The sequence below is a fragment of the Microchirus variegatus genome (assembly GCF_963457635.1).
Source record: "Microchirus variegatus genome assembly, chromosome: 4".
In the NCBI taxonomy this organism is placed as follows: Eukaryota; Metazoa; Chordata; class Actinopteri; order Pleuronectiformes; family Soleidae; genus Microchirus; species Microchirus variegatus.
This window is the reverse complement of record NC_139805.1, coordinates 14455278-14476888: the sequence shown is the minus strand read 5'-3', so window position 1 is coordinate 14476888 and position 21611 is coordinate 14455278. Positions and strand designations below refer to the sequence as shown.

The 21611-nt window shown below is 39.6% G+C and overlaps 1 protein-coding gene across 1 annotated transcript; it reads right to left on the bottom strand.

Annotated features, from left to right (window-relative positions):
* Nucleotides 1–2081: 2081 nt before the first annotated feature.
* Nucleotides 2082–15981, bottom strand: LOC310925901 (guanine nucleotide-binding protein subunit beta-4). Its single transcript, XM_083887956.1, has 10 exons — nucleotides 15903–15981; nucleotides 10679–10875; nucleotides 10230–10268; nucleotides 9768–9874; nucleotides 7235–7298; nucleotides 6414–6576; nucleotides 5937–6003; nucleotides 5235–5436; nucleotides 4710–4926; nucleotides 2082–4401 (listed from the first exon to the last, which is right to left on the bottom strand). The coding sequence occupies exons 2-10, from the start codon at nucleotides 10733–10735 to the stop codon at nucleotides 4295–4297; spliced, it is 1023 nt and encodes a 340-aa protein (XP_083744082.1). The 5' UTR covers nucleotides 10736–10875; nucleotides 15903–15981; the 3' UTR covers nucleotides 2082–4294.
* Nucleotides 15982–21611: the final 5630 nt, after the last annotated feature.

The following is a 21611-nucleotide window of genomic DNA, read 5'->3' as shown; positions in this document are numbered from 1 at the left end:
TGATGAGTGAACTGCACAGGCACAAAGTGTTAACTTGCTATTCCAGGTTCCAGCTGCTAATACTGCTGAATTACACACGTGAGGAAATGGCCGCCTGTTGAATATCATGTTTTCACCTGGTAAGGACTAGTATGGCGCTTTTGTTTTCTAAAGTTCACACAGAATATAACGACAGAAGAATGTAAGTGAACACAGGGTGGAATTAGAGAAGTGGTTTGAGATAAAGGGAAATTATTCACTTTCTGGTGGAGATGAAATTTCAGGGGACTTCTGTCTTTCTGTTGACCATACGTACACTAGACTAGCTTAGCTTAGCTAACTAAACAAACAACTATAGATTAACTTTTTTGTAAGAACAAACAAACCGTTTGATAAAATGCCTGTAAACGTATTAATGACATATTTAGCTATGTTTGTTGAATACTGAACAAGAAGTTAAAGAACCTTATGTTCTGGTCCAGTTTCCAGGCAACCAACAAGATAATGGAGTTCCTAGCTAAGACAATGCTGCTGCTAGTTCTTTTTATCTCTTTAATTTAGTTTAAAATATATATATATTATTATTATATTTTTATGATGGGTTTTCATAAAGAGTGAGCTATTTTTTGTAGTAGTAGTAGTAAGATTCATGGAGTCTGGGCAATGTTCCATAAGTGTCTTGGCAGACAGGAGTGAGGTTAGCCTTTCAATGGCCTGAGCAATTTTATGAATACTTAAGGCAAGGGCCACCATCTTGCACCTCCATGTTTCTACAGCAGAAGGCCACAACTGAGGGAGAGAGTGGATCATTAATACGTTTTCTACAATATCAAAAATAATCATGTGGTGGTTCTCTCATGGGTACACTACAGAAAGAGCTAACTGTGACATATAGTACTTGGTTTTCATTCATTATTTTTCCACCATTTTATTCTCTACATGAAGGTAGTGGGAGGCAAAAGCAGGGTAAACTCTGGACAGATTGCCAGTCCATCACAGGGCAAAGATACAGAGACACTCTCACACTCTCACTATAGTCATTTTAGAGTGTCCAATTATCATCTGTATGTTTTTGGACTGGTAGTTAAACAGTAGTACCCAGAGAGAACCCACACGCACATGAGAACATGCTAACTCCACAGAGAGGCCCTCAGTCGAACTGCAATCCAAAACAGGGTCCTTCTTGCTGTGAGGCAACAATGATAGCCACTGCAGCACCATGTGGATTTTACTTGGTATTCATTTAAACAAAAATATGGGCCAAAAATCGTACATCTTGAAAAACTTACACTTCAAAAACAAATGAAGACTTCAATAATGGAAGCTTAGTATCCAACAGTCTTAACACAACAACGGAAATCACCCAACAGCCAGAAAGTGAACAGCTCCCAAAATGTCAAACTATTCCTTTAAATAGAAACAGTCAGTCTGTCACTGTGTCACCAGATCTGGGGACACATGACCATCTGATATCCAGTGTCTTAAAATAGAAACGGGAGTGTGATAAGCACTGTTCTGCTAAATAACATTTGGGGTAGAAAAACATGAGACATAAGCAGTTCACCTGTACGACAGACTGACTGGGTATAAAATCACACACGTGACCTTAAATGACAGATATGGAGAAGGCTGGCACTTGTTTTTTTTGTCACAATGACTAGTTCACAGCTCAGGGTCTGTGGATAACATTGGCACAAATGAGGAAGTAACACCAAGAGCTATATGTTATCCACATAGCAAATCAACCCCCCTACCTAACCCTGGCTTCTCTTCACACACACACACACACACACACACACACACACACACACACACACACACACACACACACACACACACACACACACACACACACACACACACACACACACACACACACACACACACACACACACACACACACACACACACACACACACACACACACACACACACACACACACACACACACACACACACACACACACACACACCTCAACAAGGATATGTAATCCACAGCTCACCCTACACATCTCAAAGATACTCTCAAGCTAAAAAAACAATAACTGTTATTTGTATTTTTAATTATCTCAAAATGGAGTCTTTAATGCAAAGCAAGGCAGAAGCAGCTAAAACCTTCTAAAATCACAAGAATCATGTTATGCCAGACAGGGGTTTCACTGACAGCTGAACCTTAATAAATACTACAAACTGTATGGTGGTAGTAGAAAACAGAACTGTATAAAAAGGTGATGTAAAACACTTGTTATAAGGAGCAGTATGGAGCTGCATGTGGCCATAGTGGTTTACTGTAAGCATGCTTTTTAGTGTTCACTATTATCAGAATGTGCTTCTATGGTGTAAAGGAAAGAAAACAGCATTATCATTCTTATTGATCAGTATGTAAAAAGGAATGGCAGGAGGACAACATTACCGTTATCCATGCTAGTAACTCCTTGTTATGTATGGCATTGTAAGGCAGAATGGAGACACAAAAGTGCCACATCTTGAAAGAGCATGAACCGTTCTTTATCCAAAGAATGTGGGTCAAATGTTATATTTAAAAGGTAGGCACCTGAGACAGCTGATGGATAGGTCCAACTCACACACATTTAGAATAACTAAAATACTGAAAGATGCATGTGAGAAAATACCAGAAATACCAACTTACATTTGAACTAGTGTTTGCGAGTGCACGTCTAGCTCTCTACTGAATGCACATTTCTGTCAAGTGAACTACTGAGTGTGATTAACACTTTTCTATTTTTGTTTTCTTTTTACAGGCATGTGGTGGCACTGATGTGATTTGGGAGTGGCTAACATGACACCAGTTCCATGCAGTCACGCAGATCTCACCGTGTTGACAACAAAAAGGACTCGCTGATCCTTCAATAAGTAAATCAGAAAGAAAAGAAAAATGACAGAGTGAGCTCTGACACGTGCATCTCCTTCTCGTCTTCTTTTCTCTAGTCCTCAAAAGCTGTGGACCGAGTCGACGCTGTCCTTTATGGTCCTTTCATTTCCTCTCATAACAACTGACCACTCTTACATTTGTCCTCACAGGCCTTACTGTCACAGGCTCACAGGTAGAAAACAGCTTTGGCTCAAGGAAGAATACGTCTTTCTCTGCACGATGCCGTCCTCTCCGCCAGTATCACTTATATCGGGAACTTGAGATGCACATCTCAACTTTGGAGAAACATGTAGATTCTGCAGGCCAGAGGAAACTGGAGGGCTGCTAAGATGCAGAGGACATTTACGGAGAATAAATGGGATGTCATTCTTTACACACAGCTGCTTGCATGAAACAGCCGTGGTCCTCAGATATTCATTGTCCAATATTGATCACAATCAACTTGAGTCAAGGCTGAAGCAGGAACTGAAATCTGCTGGTCTCTATTTTGAAGCTAAAGCTGAATTCACAACCAAAAAAAACTTGAGAAAATAGCTCTCTCACTCTTATGTGTGACAACTACTTTTCAAAATGCTAGTGGCCATGTGTCAAAAAAGAGAGAAGAAGAATAAGAAACAATATGCCAGTCGTCATTCACATTAAAGCAACATTTAGAAGTGCAGTATGCACGAGTTATTCTCATTTCCCTTTACCACAATACACTTATATAAATGAGGAAAGCAAAGTTTAGGAAAGCCAAATCATAGTTGTTTTTCATGGTTTCGTTCACTTGCCATATGCATTCTTTGTTGTTGGATTAAAGTTAAATAATTATAGGTTGCTAAACATAACTTGTCCGATATTCACATGGGACATAATTCACGTTTCTGGCATTTTGTTGTGTAGTAATGGGAATATGTACATTTGAAATAAAACATACCCCCCCCCCCCAAATTATATATATATAAAACTAAAAGGGTGGGAAATAAAACTACAAAAACATATACATACAGATTATATATGCATATATGATGCATATATACACACATAATGCTATACATATATACTGTCTTTATATATACAAATTAGACACTGATGGTCATCTCATTTGTTGTTGGTCATGGGAATAGATCTATATTTCTAACTTCGGTTTTTCATAAATTTAGTTTGATTGGACAACTTTAATGAAAGTTCTTGTGTTTAGTTGCTGTGTGTCACTGCATGGACAAAAAAAAAACACTTATAAAGGTAGAAAGAGTCAATACTTTCTCACAGGTGGGCAGAGGAGAGGAGAGGAGAACTGGGGGTGAATTAAGAGGATTTTGGCTGACACAGTGTGCACCCCTCAGCTCCAGCCCAGCAGATGAGTCGGGATGGGTTGGGTATGTTTGCAGGGAGGAGTTTGGCAGGCAGTGATTGAGTACGACAGGGAGGTTGTTTGTTTTAGTTCCAAATCCGGAGGAAACTGTCCCAGGAGCCTGTGGCCACAGCCATGCCGTCTTCTGTCACTCCTAAACAGCTGACTCTGTTGTCGTGGCCTGCTAGCACACCTGGAGGTCAAGGAAAGAAAAGATGATCTTTATGTTAAACTTCCACGTTGTCATTTAAGCCCCGTTTTCACATAGCTGTACAGTTTGGATCAAGTCAGTATGTTACACAAGTATTTGTGATTTGATTGTCAAACGTTGTCAAGGGTATCAAAAGCCAAGTTTCCATCATAGTACAGTTCGGCTTAGTTGAAACACAAGCCTACCAAAAGAATGGAACAGCTCGTGTCAGTTATTTTGGTACTATTACAAATCTTCTTGAAAACAGACAATAAAGAATCTATCCATCTGTCCAAGGAGACATCAATCACCTGCACGCTCTCCTTTCAGAGTGTCCCAGACGTTGCAGTTGAAGTCGTCGTAGCCGGCCAGGAGCAGGCGACCACTCTTGGAGAAAGCCACAGAAGTGATGCCACAGATAATGTTGTCGTGGCTGTACATCATCAGCTCCTGGTCAGCACGCAGGTCAAACAGCCTGCAGGTGGCGTCGTCTGAGCCTGTGCCAAAGGCATTCCCATTGGGGAAGAACTGTAGGAGAAAACAATTCAAATCAAGCAGAAGCAAAGTGTAGCTTTTTTTGGAAGAGACGGTTGGTTCTGCAAGGTTCCTTTGAAGACAATGCTTATTCTTCCCAGAAACTCATCAACAACAACTCATCCAGAGGTAATACAAGTGTATGCATCTTAGCTGGTGCATGTTTATGAAAGTTTTAGCCCGTAGTATTTTTCCTGACTTTTGATCAAACAGAACCGAGTCATTTTGAATTGGCACCCATAATAAATTTGTTACACTTCACCTTCCTGCAGTGTGTCTGTGACTGCGGGTCAAGTACTCACAGTGACAGCGTTGATGTCGGACACATGGCCGGTGAAGGATTGCCTACACATGCCATCGCGGATGTCCCACAGCTTGGAGGTGGCGTCACAGGCTCCTGACACAAAGGTTTTGTAATCGGGGCTTAGAGACAAACTCATCACATCTCCTGAGTGGCCAGTGAAGCTGGTGGCCTGTTGGCCTGTCTCTATGTCCCACAATGCACTACAGGAAAGAAGCTCTAATTAGGAATGAATAATGAAAGTGTTCACAGAGTTATAATGAAGGGACAGCAGGGACATATACAGCACAGGAGAGCTGTCTATATTAAAGGCAATTCACTAATATACTGTGTATGCACATGCTGTCACCTAATCCACCTACTAGCAAAGAATAACAAGACTCCAGACTTAAACAGAGAACATCTTCAGAGAAAAAAGTGTTCACATGTGATCGTAGATTACTGTAATTATTTAGCAGTCAAGTTAAGCAAACAGCGGCAGCTAACGTTATACAATTTTACAACTTCTGCTTTAGCACCTAGAGCTGAGCTGGTGGTACATGTACCGCAGTTGAGAAGCATGGATCTTAGAGGCTTTATTATATGTTGTGAGAGCATATGGGGTGTTTTATTTTTTTGTATTTTGTGCTGTTTTGTGCTGTGAATGGCTAAAGTGTTATCTAACCTAGAGCTATAGGTGAAGAAAACAATTCCAATAACTCACCAGGTGGTGTCACCAGAGCTGGTCAGTATCTGGTTGTCATCCAAGAAACGACAGCAGGACAGATAACCTGCAGATAGACAATAGTTCTTCATCAGACAGAAGCAGAGCAGTGGAAACTGACAAGTATGTGTCTGATTTATTGACTTCATCAGGCAATTTAAATACATCAGCAATTTAAAACCACAGAAAGGAATATGTGGGTCAAAGGTACAATAATATTGTCTATCATGTTCAGTGTCTGACCTAATATTATTAGGTCAGACACTGAACATGATAGAGGGATGTAAACATGTAATGTAAAGTCACAGCAATTAAATAATATAGCAGTTTTGCTGTGTTTATATGGAACGTCATTTTTGTATTTAAATGATTCTTTAACATGTATTAGAGAACATCTGCAAGTCAGTCTATGGAGACCAAAAATACACAGTAAATGACAAACATGTAACTTGATATTTCAGTTGGTCCTGTGCTTACCTGTGTGTCCAGGTAGCTCCCGGGTCACACGTACATTGCCTTCTCTGGTCTTCAGGCTGTATATGGAGCAGATGTTGTCCAGACCTCCACAGGCCACATAGTTCCCAGAGGGGGCATAGGCGCACGTCATCACCCAGGAGGAGCGCAGTGGGATGGCATGCATCTGAAAACAGGGAGAGACAAAGTCACAACCTTCTTAATGTAAGGTTCTGGAGTTACAGTCACTAGATGAGTTCCAGCCCAAAATCTTGTGGTGTACTTTAAGGTAATTAATCAACAAAATCCAGATTTCCTTTGAACTTAAAAAATAAGATAGAATTATGACAGAAGTTAAAACGTTGTATGTGCAGTTTCTCTAATTCTGTTTAGGTACGGCTTTCAGAATGAAAACATGCAGTAAAAGAGAAACACAGTAAAGATCTGTATTGTCCTTGCAAAAAGGCTGTGAGACATTCTTCGCATTTTGCCTTAGAGATTTTTCTGTAAATGTTGCACATTAAATGTCGGCGACCTTGAGTGTAGAAAGGCGCGTTCAAATATAATGCATTATTATTCTTATTAGGTCTACATAGAGTATCAGTGTACATATTTGCAACATAATATATAACTGTATTGTGTTCATGAGATCCAGAAAGTAGAAAATGGCAGGGTCAACACACTGTTGTATATTTAAATCCACCTGAAATATATCACATGCAGAAAGTAAGTCTTGTTTTCTGACATGAAAACGAGACTTACCTTCTGCATGTGATATATTTCAGGTGGATTTAAATATACCTGTAAATAATACACATTCTGCTAAGTATTATTAGTTTGTTCACCTTATTTGTTGTGTAGCTGTCCCAGATGATTAGCTTTCCATCTTGCGAAGCACTTACAAGACACCTACAAACAAACAACGGCAGCATTAAAGTCAATTCACACACTGAAAATCCACATAATCTAAAAAGGAACATGCAACTGGTCCAGTTCAAGCAATGAGAGTCAGCCACCTTACAAACTGTACTATACAATCTGAATGAACACAAGGATCTCAGTCTGAAAGCCCCCTACACATCTCTCCATTCTCCTTCTTTCTCCATCTACTGGTAGAAGTCTCCTCATGCAGGGAAATCACTTTTATCCTACACTACGCAATATTCATTACACAGGCCCTGCTGTCAGGATAGGGCTGGAGGCCTCAGGAGTTTAGTAAGCACTGATAACAAGCTGACGTGGGACAGGAAGGAAGGAAAAGACAGAAGAAGACAAAGTAGGAAACAAAAGAGAGGATGAACGTATGCAGATGCATAAACAGCTGCAGCCCTTCCCTCTTATCCTGGCTGTTTTTATCTCTGCAGACACCGGAAGCGGTTTGACGGTGCTATGCCACGATCAAGAGGAGAGGCATCTAACTCAAATGTCAGTGGCTGAATACAAAATAAACACAGTGACTCTGCAGGGTCACACAGAGGGCAGTAGGAACAAACTCATGTACACATGTCCAAACCAACACACACATACACATACATACACTTGAGAGATTAATTTGGATTCTGAAATTCTGAATTTAACAGTATCAACAATTCAGTTTAGTCTACTAGTAAAATGCTGTTACGTCAAACTCAAATGAAGGTTTTAGTTTTTACTAATTTCCTTAGGATGGACAGTGTGAAAATATAACATTAACCTTGTTATCTAATACCTAAAAAGGTCCAGTGTGTAAGAATTAGTGAGAATTAGTGACACTGAGTGGTGAGACTGCAGGGTGCAACAAACTGAGGACTCCTTCACCCTCTCTTCTTTTACCAAGCGTGTCAGGGGACTATAGTGGCCTTTGCATACCAGAAAAGATGTAAACACTCTTTCACCACTTTCTCCACTTTACCTGCCATTTCCTCTCAACTGTGTTAGTTTAGGCACCAGTTATATGTGACTGAAGCTGTTATTTGCATGGTCAGCTCCTGCTGCAGAAACAGGTCAGCTAAAGATGGCAGCAAGATAAAAGTTATTTTACACTTGTATAAACATTATGTGTAGTATATTACATTTCTGTCAGTAAGCCCTCCTAAATGTTACACACTGAACCACTGAACTCTTTTTTTCCTTTATGTTTAGTGAACTGCATGCATCATAACAGGAAGTTACAACTGTGAGTTAAAAAGGCAGTTTGTGATTTTTTTTATCGAAAGAGAAATCAATGTATGCGCACAGTTGCTGTTCAATCTGGACACACAGGATAGATTGGACTCATCAGTTTAGGGGACATCTTTCAAACTGCATCTTTAACAAAATATTAAATAAGCTGAGGTGGCTGTCTGTCTCTGTGCAGAGCGAATAACACTACTGTGCTCACGGTGAGAGTGTAAAATATTGCTTAGCACTTAGACGGATGTACAGTAGTAGTGGAGGTGGCAGTCGTGACAGTCATTTATGGTGATATTAGTCATATTAGTAGAATAGTAATAGTAGCAGTGGTGGTGGTGGTGGTACTGGTAGTAGTATAGCCCCACACCTGGGACTGCCGTCACTGCCACAGTGCATTGCATTGAGAGGAAGACGGACAGAGAGAAAGATCAAGAGTGACACACACATATTCAGCACAGAAAAAGAAAACTTTAAACATCAGCGAAACAATACCATGAATCAAAAATGATTATTCCAGTGTTCATTCTAGTCGAGTTGCAGAGGTATTACATTGTATTGGTTCTTGTGTAACTATTAGTGTAATTCAGATCAACTGTATTTGTAGAACGCTAAGTCACAACATATCTCTTATCTCAAGGCATTTTAGAATGTAAGACCAAACTCTGACATTATCAGAGAGAAAAAGAAACTCTGCGAGTCCGTGAGTGAGCAAGCACTTGCCATCAGCGGCATGAAAAAAACTCCCTTTTAACAGGAAGAATTCTCTGTCAGAACCAGAATCAAAGATGTGCAGCGATCTGCCTCAACCGGTTGCAGTGAATGTGAGATGAATTATAAAAATGATAAATTATGAATTAAGATGTTAATACTTTCTGTAGACCAGAGATGAAGTCCATACCAGACTAGTATTTCACAATAATATTCCTGCACTCTCCTGAATCCATGTTTGGCTAGAATGAAAACCTGTTGATTGTTGGCATTCCTGTGGCACTTTATTGCCTATCTCTCCCTAGCAAGTAAATATTGTAGTGTTAACAGTACTTCCATATTTGCAATATTCGCATAACATAAGTTTATGAACATCCTTTTGTACTTTAAAAGTGTGTTAGCATTGTCTCCTGGAGACCAGTGTAGGCATCATTAGAACAACAGAGCACATATTGTATAATTTTGATTCAGTGTGTTCAGAAATTAAAAAAGTTCTGCTAAGTAGAATAGTTACACTACCTGGAGTCACTTCCCCAGTGCATTGCATAGATCTTGGCCAGGTGGCCCCTGAGAGTGCGTCGCGTCCGCATCTGTATCCGGCCCACTGAGTCCAAACCAGCTGTGATCTGCCAAAACACAGGAAGACGTATCAGCAGTGATTCCCAAAGCTTGTACACACTTAAAACGACTGAATGCTGACAGGGCAAACCAGCCTCAACAACAATGAACAATACATGACTATAACATAAAATACAGTACAGGCCAAAACGTGACTCATGGATTTCTTCGTGGAGTATTTTTGCTTTGTGAATATACCTTAATTTATCAAACACAAGCAATCATTACTGATCTATTTTTCATAGTCAAGGTCATTCATAGTAACATTTATGGTCTTGAACATCCACCTATATTGCTTTAAACAAATATTTTAAGACACAAACTTGAATAGTAAGTACATGTTGGGGGTATTACAACCCTTACCTGTGACAGCGTGGAGTCACTACAGGCTTTCCTGGCATCCTGCAACAAAAAGAACATGTTGACAAATTACAACATATTCAGTCACAACATAACTGAACTTGATAAATAGTTACTGTATAGACATACAGAGTAAGATTATTATTATTATTATTTAAATGCTTCAAAAGAGATATTCTTTGAACATGTGCATTGAATTTTGCCAATCACAGCAACTGGGCATTAGTCAGGAGCTGCAAACATCCATAGATCAATTCCTGGAATCCAATTTCTGCACGAGACTGGAGGAAGCTGATTGACAACTTATATGCCAAGTGTGTCACTGTCTCTTTAGAAAGTGTGAGTCAACAGCTTGCAGTGAGCAGACAATGGCACACGTGTGATGGACATACACACATGGACACGTACAACACACGTCAACATAAACAAACACATGCACAATGTTGCCGTACCCGAATCTGATTGCGTAGCTGCTCAGCTTCCTGCCGCAACTGTTCTAGCTCACTCATGGTCACTCTGTGGTGTGTTCAGATCACACTCTGCTCCCAATACTTAGTGGCCTGGATAAACACACGTGCCTACACGTGTGCGTGAACACTCACTCACACAAACACACACTCACACACACACGCGCTTCACCAGATGCCACCTGCAAAACAGAGAGACAAAAGTACAATTAGTTCAACAGGCGGGCAGAGAATGAAGGATGGTGCACTTCAGTCAGGTAAACACAGGTATCCTGTTTAGGTTCAGACCAGAGGAGGGTGCTGCAAATAGGGGGAGGAAGGGTGGGGCTGGGGTGGAGCCTGGAGGGAGGCCTGGCTCTTCAAACACCCCCGGTCTGGTTCAAAAGGGCATCTGAGCCAGGCTCTGACCTTTCCTGACTCAATCAGCCTTTTGTGTCACTGCATCGCACTGTGTGCTCTACCCAGTCCAAAGAATCCTGGACATACAGTATGTGTGTGTTCGTGTGTTGTGTAATGCACATAGTTCTGAGTGATTTATTCGACAATATGGCCAGTTTTGGCTACACAAGTAAGGGTATGAGTACCTACAGTATTGATCTGTGAGTGTATTATATGAACATTTATTTGAATGTATGTCCGGGTTAAGCTTCAGATACAGCATCTATACTATGTGTATGCATGTCTCTTACTACCTTTACCTTGGGGAGAATGAATGTGGGTCACACAGCACTTAGACACTCTCCTCAGAAACGTTTGGACCCCTTCCCCCCCTTCATTTCCTGGCTGTTTTACAGTCTGCTGCCCACAAAGTCTCACCCTCCAAGATTCAATTTTCATTTCATTTCTATAATTCAACAATCAGGCTGAGTCCTGCCCTTCCTCTTCCTGGGAAATCATGTTAATGTAAGGAGCATGATGCTTGAGCTTTATGTTCACTATTTTTGGATTTTTAAAAACTATTGCGGCCTTGGCAATCTTCACCACACAAAGAAAAAAAGCAACATTTCCCAAGGAAATTATAGAGGAGACTCCTGCCTCCTGAGACATTGTAAATCTGTACAAGAAGCTGCTCTTTTAGATGATCAAATCACAAACAAATAGCAGACTTTGTGCAAATTTGCTAAACTAAATGCCTAATGTGTAGTTAAAAAGATAGCAATGAAATTAACAAAAACATTTGTAAAATATGTCAAAAAGAAGTAGCTTAGTGTTACAAATAATACAATAGATATATAAAATTCTTAAGATTACTAAAAATACCCCGTTTTTGTGCTTCAGATCCAAGACAACAGGATGCACTGGACTGTTCATTGTGGACTCATGCCTCAGCCAAGGAGGCTTTTGATAGTAACAAGACATCAGGGACAGTGAGAGAGTTACAAGGCTCCCAGCTGCACAGCAGTGACGTCACTCGCCTCTGGATGACGCAACCTCGCTGAAGAGAGGCTCTCAGCGTCAGCTCACCTGTGACGCCATACATCCATTACACTGTGAGTCTTTGAAATCTGACACGTCACACAAAGCATCTAAACTCAGCTCAATTTTTTTTTAGGCAGTGATTTTAGACTGGGGCTTGTGATGTGCAGCACATAGATTTAGAAATTAGATTAAGTTACGGTGGAGAACAATGCTGAGACGCTTTAGGGGCTGCCCGTCAATGATGGTACACCATACAACTACTGAAATCAATCGATCGATTGATAGTTCTTCACATCATTAAAGAAAAACTAAACCCATCCCCACAAAATCCTACCAAAATATAAAGCACATAAACCAAAAAAAAGCTAAAGAAACTGCATAATCAATCTCAGTAACAATGATTACAATGATAATGGTATTGTAATTAAATACAATACTCATCAAATAATACTTAGTTTCAATGTTTACCTTTTACAAATGATACAACCTCAGTGCCTGTGTGAGTGTGTCTTTCCTCCAGCTTGTGCAGCCAGCCAGCGAGTGACACAGAGCCTGAACATGGCACACAATCAGGGGTGACAAAGGTGGAGCTGTGTGCTGGAGCTGCCCATTGTTTAGAATGTGGCTGCCAGCTAAAGTAGACAGGGCTGCTTGACACCACAAGAGCTGGGTCTCAGACTTACTGTGGGAAACTTCAGTTGCTCCTGTGCTGCATTACTGAGAAATAAACCAACCAGCAGCCACCCATCAAACCTGTTGAGCCTGACACTCTCTGCCACGAACAAAGCTCAGCTGTCATGAGACTATGTACACACATATTTCTCAGACATTAACGACTTTACCATAATCTGAGATAAAATAAAACAATCACCTGTTTGTAATAAACATGCATCCTCTCCACTGACAAGAATGTTCCATCGCTTTATTTTCATGACTTGTGCATCATTAGCAACTATCAGAATAGCATAATCCTTTAACAAAAAAGAGCCTCAAGTTAAAACAATAGTATTTAACTACAATACAACAAAATAACAATCATAGTAATGCAATAAACACTTTAAAGAAATGTTTAAATGTGTGTTTTTCTCAATTATTAAAAATATATGCAGTCTGGTACCGATTTCTTACTGCAGTAATGAAACAAATCTATTTGTGGGTAGCCGAGCGGAGTGGAAGGGAATTGGGGTTGTAACTGTAAAATATCAAGACTGGACCCCCATTTCTCCCAGGCGTAAATGTGTGTATTCACTGTGTAGTCACGGGTTGAATGCAAAAGTTACATTTGCTGTCATTACTGAAACTCGGTTTTAGCTACTTGATTCCAAATTTGTTTAGCTGTCAATATGATATGACCTGTTCTTGCACATCATCAACACAACATTTTTTTTCCAGGTTTCTGATTAGAGGATAAAGGGTATCCATTTAAATGATCCAATTGTAAATTACAATCAGAACAGATCGTTTTGGAATCAAGACATTTTGCACACATCAAGCAAGTGACTCCTGATAGCTCTGGGTCATATTCAGTGGACGTCTGTCACATCTGCTTCAATCACAAACTAACACTTGTGAGCAAAGCAGCAGGAGTTGCAGGCAATGCAGCTGCACCCAGAGCCACAGGGGCCAAACAACATGGAATGGTCAGGATGTATATGAATTATAAAAAGGTCGGAACACATTTTTTTGTAGCATGGCCTACTTTGAATGCTTATTTAATACCAGTGTTATACTGATTGCTCATAGAATCAGATTTTTATGTTGTAAATATAGAAATCTGAGTGTAATTTCACAAAATCAGACAAAATAGAAAATAGATGCGTTTTCTGAAGACTTTACTGCCAATTAACCATATCATAAATATGTCAACGCTGCCTATATTCATTAGACTGTAGGGTTTTAATTATTTAACGTGACTGACAATGAAAAATACACCTAGTGTGATTTGTAAAATATAATGAATGGCATGGTTCCTATTTAAAAATGCAATGCCAGGAGTCTTTAAGTGTGTGTTTGACAGGCTCAATGAAAACTCAAATCAACTTTTAAGATGAGTTAAAGTGAAAACTGGATGAGGAGGAGCTGTTCCACCACGTGTAAACTTGTTCAGGTAACCCACTGACTCCACCAAACATCCAGAGAATGGAGGAAATACCTGGTGAGATTCCAGAAAAGTGCAGAGCTACATTCCTTCTCTTGTTTCAGTTAACACATGCTCAAATCATATCCTTAATGCGTGGAGAATTACAAACGGGAGGAAAAGTAATTCCACATTAAACTGACACCCGATTAAATGTGTGATAACTGTTTCACACGTTTCCCCCCCACTGACACAAACAGTTGGATCAACAATTGAGAAATATTTCCCTTTGTTATGATCAAAATCATCAAAAAATAGATTGAAACCTAAAGTCAGTTAAGTATAATGTTGATACAGTGACACTAATACGAATATATAGATGCTGGTGTGTATTAATCTATTTGTTAACGTGTTTATGAGTAGTATTTTTGGGTAAGCACTCATTTCACACTCCTTCAGTTTAGGTGAGTGAAAAATCAAGAATCAAGACTGTACGTCAGGGGTCTCAAACTCAAATGACCTGGGGGCCAATGCACATCTATTGTGGTCAAGCGGGAGGTCGGCCTGGAGAACAAAAAGTGGGGGGAAAAACAACTACATATACTATATGTAATGCTATTTATGATGTAAAATTAATGTATTGATATCAAAAACAAACATTTATTTTAAATTACATTAACCACCAGGAGCCGTTTCGGCCACTGCCATTCGTGGCTTGGGCCCTAACAAGTGTATTTATTTGTAACTGAATGTTGTATATGCTACAGTTAATAATGGGATAATTATGACCAAATGTCTTATTATTACTGTTATATAAAATCCAATGTTTAATGTTCACGCAAAAATATATTATATTCCATCACCTTGCTGGCAGCTGTGCCTAAGCTACACACTGTTTAAAAGACAGTGAGGTCGTGGGCCATTGGGGGTCCGCATGTGGGTCCGCCCGTTTGAGACCCCTGATAACCGTTTGTCTTATCGTGTGTCTTCATGGTATTAATTAGAGGTAGACTTGGGCCTATTGGTGCCATTATTTATTCAGATAATCAACCCATTACTACACATATACATACTTGAACACTTGAACATGTTCATCCAAACGTTGAATGTTGGTGGTTAAACACACTGACGTAAAATATTATCGCTTTTCTTCAAATCACAGTGCTTTTTATCGCGATACACGACACAACAACAACAACAAAAACATATCGGCTACTGTCAAAATCTCCAATGCAACACATCGCATGATGAACTGTCACGCAACCAGTTGCCGCTCGGCTGAGGGCGGACTGTTATGTATATTTTATGGGGAAAGGAGGGGGACAGCACAGGATACTGTAGGCGCAGTTAGAGAAGAGAAGGCTGCTGTAGAGATGAATGTGTTTGTGGTGGTGGATGTTTTTAGCCTCTGTGTGTCTGTCTGAGAGTGGTTTGACAACCAGTGAAAGGCCGCGTTTGGACGACAGCGTTGAATTTTCAGCAGCTGATGGAGGGGAAAAAACCCACAGCTCTGAGGCTGTGAACAGTTATGTCAACAGCTCCTCTGCTGCTCACGGCACCGGGAACCACACCACACAGCTGACATTAATGTGTTTAAATCTCAGCAAAATTCAACCCCAAATAATAAAGCCGAATACGACCAGATAAAAATATTTTTTTTTAAAACTGCCGTAAAGTCACAACAATATCAAGACAAGACTACAGCGTTCTTACCTGAAACAGGCTTTTTCCCCCCCACTTTGTCCGTGCTTCCAAACCCGAGTCACACCGGTCCGTTTTCACACGACAACCATGTTTCCAGCTGTGAGACAAACCCCAAAGGCAGTCGTGTTAAATTTAAGGGGCAAACTGCTCAGTTTAGTGCGCTACAGACGAGCGTAAACTCGGGTAGGATTTGACTAAAATTTTCACCAACCAGGCTAATCACCACACCCATGAAAGTGGGAACATGGCAACAGCCTACGCGGAGGGGTGCGCGGTAGTGGGTAGAACGGTCAGCTGTGTTTTCTGACCAATCGTGAATAGTATATCGATTCTTTTTTTTTATTTAGAAATTATTATTTTATTTAAAAAAAATATATTCCAAAGCACAAATGTATAACATTTATCTGGCTTGGAAAATTGTGTTAATTTGGTCGTTTACCCTATGGTCAGAATGGTATAGTCCGTCAACCCCATCAACAAAAAGGAACCGAATGGGATTGAGTAGCTCGTGATTGTTGTGGTGATCCAAATGGAATTCAAATGTATCTGAAAAGCTACATTGTTTTAGTTATTCAAACTTAACCATAAAACAGAAAAGGACAGCTCTAGTATGTCACTTATTTCCAATTCAGTCTTTATTTTGTATGCCTTTATGACCAGACCTGGGTTTAACCGAGGTGTGGTAAAGGTTTATTAATATTGGTTTAGAGAGCAATGTCATCAGCAAGTTAAATGCAATAATAAGGCAGTACGTACATAGCTTTGGGAACAACCTCATCAATGCATGGTGTATTAAATTCACTAAGGAATATTCATTTAACAACACATGGAAACATCTTTGGAATTATGTCTTCAACAAAATAAAGGGGATTGTTAATCACAGTTGCTTCAGATTCTTTCTTTTTTAAGACCCAGATATTGCACTTCATTTTCAAGATTACTGCAGATATTGTCCTTCATGACTTTTATCACAATAACACATACCACACATCACATTATTTCTTGACTAACTATCTCATCAAGCAGTATGTGAAATCACATCTTCAAATCCAAAATACACGTGAGGCTATAAAACATACAAGCAGCAAAATCCCTACCCCAGATTATCCAGAAATACAATATGTATTGAATACTCAATAATGATTATACTGTGTGTCAGCCACACTGTGCAATAACAGAAGTGACACAAATTATATGTCCATATGAGTGATCAGAAATTCAGTACATTTGTGTATAGCACAAAATAATTATGTGGTGGATGTGCAAGAGGTAATTTTTTTGTATGAAAAGCAAAAAGTAGATTGATAACAAGCAGGTTAGAAAATGAGGAAATGAGACATACGCTGCATATAATAAATAATATACCAAGTGTAATGAAATTTGCAATAGTAATTTAGAGACAAAAATATAAAATATTAAAGACACATGAGAAAACTCTATTAATTTTGCAAGTTTTGAAAGGTTTGGTTTGTGCCACAGCTGTGCCAAGTCTCACACCGACATAGCACGGGTGGCTCATTGAACAGGATCTCTCCCCATTAGGACAAGTTGAATTTTTAATGGGACCAATGAAAGGGAGCAGTGGGAAAGGCTTTTCCATATCTCTGCACGAGTCATAATCAATGCAGGGAAGATGAAAGTTACCCAGCCCTTAGTTTCCTTTCGGAGTGGCATGGGGTCAGATTAAGTCTAATTGAATTCACACACACACAGCAGTAGTTTAGGTGTGTCAAACCAATTTCCCCCTAAACACATTTTGAGGATTATAGGATTAACATGACAGAGACATATGTTATTCATGGTTTGTCATAGAGCAGTTAGGATTAAGGTTTTGGTGCTGCTGTTTCTGTCTTTTATGATCAAAATAATAAATTACTGCCACACCAATTGATGGGTGTTTTTTTTCTCAAAGATCTATAGTTTTATATTGCACTCATTACTAATATAAATTCATTAGAACAGTCTGTTATTGTTAAATTGTCTACGTGATGACGCACTAACAGGTTTTGCCATTGCTTGTTTTAAAGGTGACATCATTGTGGGTCAACCAAAGCTTTTTGTTGTGTCATGTCTGATGTTGCTCAACAAATGTGTTATTGATTGCTCAAGGTAGATGTTAATCATACAATACCAATGCAACTTGTAGTTGATTTATTTTAACAAAAGAGTTTGTGCTCTGGTCTCTTGCCTCTTGTGAGCAACATGACTGAGTTCATTAGCCATCTGCGAATCAGAGTCAGGGTGTCCAAAAGCACATCCTCGGCCAATCAGGTCCCTTGGCCCATTGCTTGGCAACAAAAAGAGAGGGAGGGAGGGAGCAAATTGACACTGTAAAAATAGCACATCAATAGCCTTGTGTCTGGAAAAAAAGGGAAGACATACATGTTGCCGTGTCTATAAATAGCCACTGAAGCCAGGAACAGGTATCACATACAGTAGCTCAACTGTTGCCTCTTAATGTGACATTTTTGCATCCATGCAAATTCAGCATGGGCAGCGTGTGAGAAGCGGAGCCCAGAGAACAGTAGCTGCTGCTAACTGCAGCTGAATGAAATCATTTGAATGAGGGTGAGGGTGGATTTAGTACTAAAGAGGGAAAACATATCCCCCTCCTAAAGACCAGTTTTGTGAATCCTACCATTTGCTAAGTGATGTTTATGTGTGTGTATGCAAAATTATTGCAGGGCTCTGCTGGAATGAATGAATGAATGAATTTATTAATTAATTAATAAGATTCATAACCAAGTTTGCATGTCAAATGGAATTCATGATTTAATGGCATACATGAATATCTGATATTTCCATCTTTAAACATAATCTACAAATGTTGTTATGGGTGTAGTACTGGCCATCCTCTCTTGTATATCATTGCACCAGTTCTACATTTTTAAAATGACTAGCACATGTGTCTTTTGTGTAATGGAATAGAGGAGTAGAGCAAAAAAAGGGCCAAAAATAGAAACATCTTGTCCAATTCAGTTTCATAGGACTGCACCAATATGAGCCAAGTATGTGGGTGATCAAATCGAGTCGAGATAATGGGACATCAATGTAACGCAGCTTCTGTATGCCTTTTTGTTCACACATTCCCATTTTTTTCCCCCACATGTCGTGAAGCGCCCTGATAACCCCTGTGTATAATACTTCCACTATATCAAAGGCAATTAAAAGGTGTAGCAACAGTAGAACCTTAAAAGGCTTTATCAGGGCCGTCTTATCCACCAGACATCTCCCGGGGAGGCTGGCCGTTGCCAGGGTAACCCTCACAAATGGCAACTGACGTCAAGAAGGTAGGAGAAATACCAGAGAGAGCCAGAGCTGCTATGCATAATGGATTATTGAAAAAAAAAAGGGCCCTCTTGAGAAGTGAAAAGTGACTTAAAATATGCAAGCCTTGCTGGGGTTTCTCTCTCTCTGTGACGAGGAAAATAGACATCGACAGTTTCAGGGTTTTATTTGCTGACTGGCACAGCTTGGGTTTGGTTGGTCCAACTGAAATACTGCATCTGGAGTAAAACAATGAAAATGAACTTACCAATTTACTGGATGTTTTATTCTGCATCATTTCAATGCAACCTTTTTTTGAAGGTGCCATCTGTGCTTTTCTATTTTTCTAATTTTTAAATGTTCTAAATTACAAATACAATATTCGGTCACGTTTCCCAAAAACTAAATAATCTCTTTTCTGTGCTAAAATTAGAATGTGTGACTACCTACGCTGCATCTTACTCAGTCAGCTACACCATCCCCTGTGGATGCTTTAATGGTCACGTAACAAGGATCCACATGGATGCTGTTCTCACAAGTGATCACTTCAGGTCATGTTTGCGTCCTAACTACCAGAAGTTTACTCTGTCTCAGTGTCAGGTTCTTGTCTAATCTCGGAGCTATTGTTGGCCCATGAGAGACGGTCACAGCGACAGCTCGCTGAAGAGCCCTCATCATTTCTGTGATAATGCCTCTCATGTTGTGTTGGAGTCACACTATTGACAAGCAGGACACCAAGTGTGTATTCGGGTTTGCTGATGGCAAAAACCAAGTACTGTCACTGCTGAATTTAAGAGAACAAGACAGCAAACACATCACAAGAGGTGGCGGCATGTTCACAAAATTACTATTGTTACTGCTATTGTTGTCAATATCTGAATTTGAATTCATTAAAAGGGTAGAAACCTTTTTTTTTTTTTTTTTTTAGCTCGCCTAGACATAAAAAAAATGTCTGAAAATCAAAGGTCATGGTGTTTAAAGTGAATTCATCAGTGATATACATCTTAAACATTTTTCATATTAGAAAAATACAGCTACGCTTTTGGGGGCAGTAAAACTTTTCCTTCAAAACATCTGTATTTGAAGCTGCACTCAATTAATGCAAGTGGAGTCAATTAACACCACAATGAATGGGTCAGAAGTTGTGTTTCAGTAAGAAGCTGGAAAGGAAATGTGCAAAGAGAAGAAGTGAGAGTGTTTCAATCCAGGGGAATCCCAGACACTTCTGTAAATCAGGGGTGTAAACAAGCGACGCAAAGCATGAACAAACATGTTCCAAGTTTTCAAAGAAGTGAATCACACAAGTCTAGTATGGGAAAAAAAAACTTAAAAGGAAGTGAGGAACAACCCTGATGTGCTAATGCCACTATTACAAATGCCTCCCATCACAGCTGCAACTCTGTCACTAGATTATTATGATTATTTTATTAGCCACAGTTATTTGTGATGCAGAGTAGCTTCAAAACATGAGAAATAATACATGGGTTACCTCATCATTGAATGAAAACCAAACACATCCATTGATGTCCGGTATACAGATACAGAGGTTTGACAAGTTCAGTTGAATACCACAGTCGCCGGCAATTCCACTCCAAGTGTTTCACACCCATCTCCATTTGAATTTCACTTCAGAAAGCTAGAAAGTAACTCCATTTGCTTCACGACACAAACATTATAAACAGCATAGAAGTGGCTCTTAATGTAATGTAATATTTACGCTGGATGTAGAGTTCTTGCTGAGGCAGAGCATCACAGATGAATGAATCCAGATGAAACATCTAACACAACATTCAGAAAAAAATATTGTTCTACCTTTTTCCAGTGCAGTTGAGAAGCAGAGGATGTGGACGTTCTCTACGTACGTCCTAAGTGGCATGGATTACGAGTCGCACACAGCTCTCTGGTTTCAGTTCTTCCTTTCAGCTGTGAGAGTAGATGCTGCAGTAAACAGAACGAGGCAGAGCTGGAGTATGAGGCAGAGAGGTGCCGAGTGTGGGAGGGTGAGCATATGGGGGCCTGGAGGATGGGAGATGGAGTAGTATTGCTGTTAAAGAGACAGACATTATTTCTTCAACATTTAAAGAAGAGAAAATGTAACACACATCACCTGCAAACATACAGCAGTGTCACAATGTTACAGGGGCCAACCTTCCTTTTCTTTATTTTAAACAGTAATGGACCTAGTTCTGTTGCCATAAATTAATTGTTAAAGATATTAAGATGTTTAAGGGGAGCTGGTCCCCTTCCCAGCATACAATGCTTGGGGACCATAAAATCTACAGCTGTATAATTTCAAAAATCATAAAAAAATAAAACATAATTTTAAACTATTTAGTGATAATGGATCGGAGTAATGTTCATGTCTTGAGGTAGTTTCTCTGCCTGATTATGTGATGTAAAATAAGATAATTATGTTATGATTTGGCACAGTACAGATAAAGTTGAATTGAT

Coding starts and splice junctions, on each gene's coding strand:
- LOC310925901 (XM_083887956.1), bottom strand. CDS start 10,735: ATGAGTGAGCTAGAACAGTTGCGGCAGGAAGCTGAGCAGCTACGCAAT. Junction 5,437..5,936: donor AGCTCTGGTGACACCACCTG/GTGAGTTATTGG, acceptor TCTTTCCTGTAG/TGCATTGTGGGACATAGAGA. Junction 4,927..5,234: donor CCGACATCAACGCTGTCACT/GTGAGTACTTGA, acceptor TTTCTCCTACAG/TTCTTCCCCAATGGGAATGC.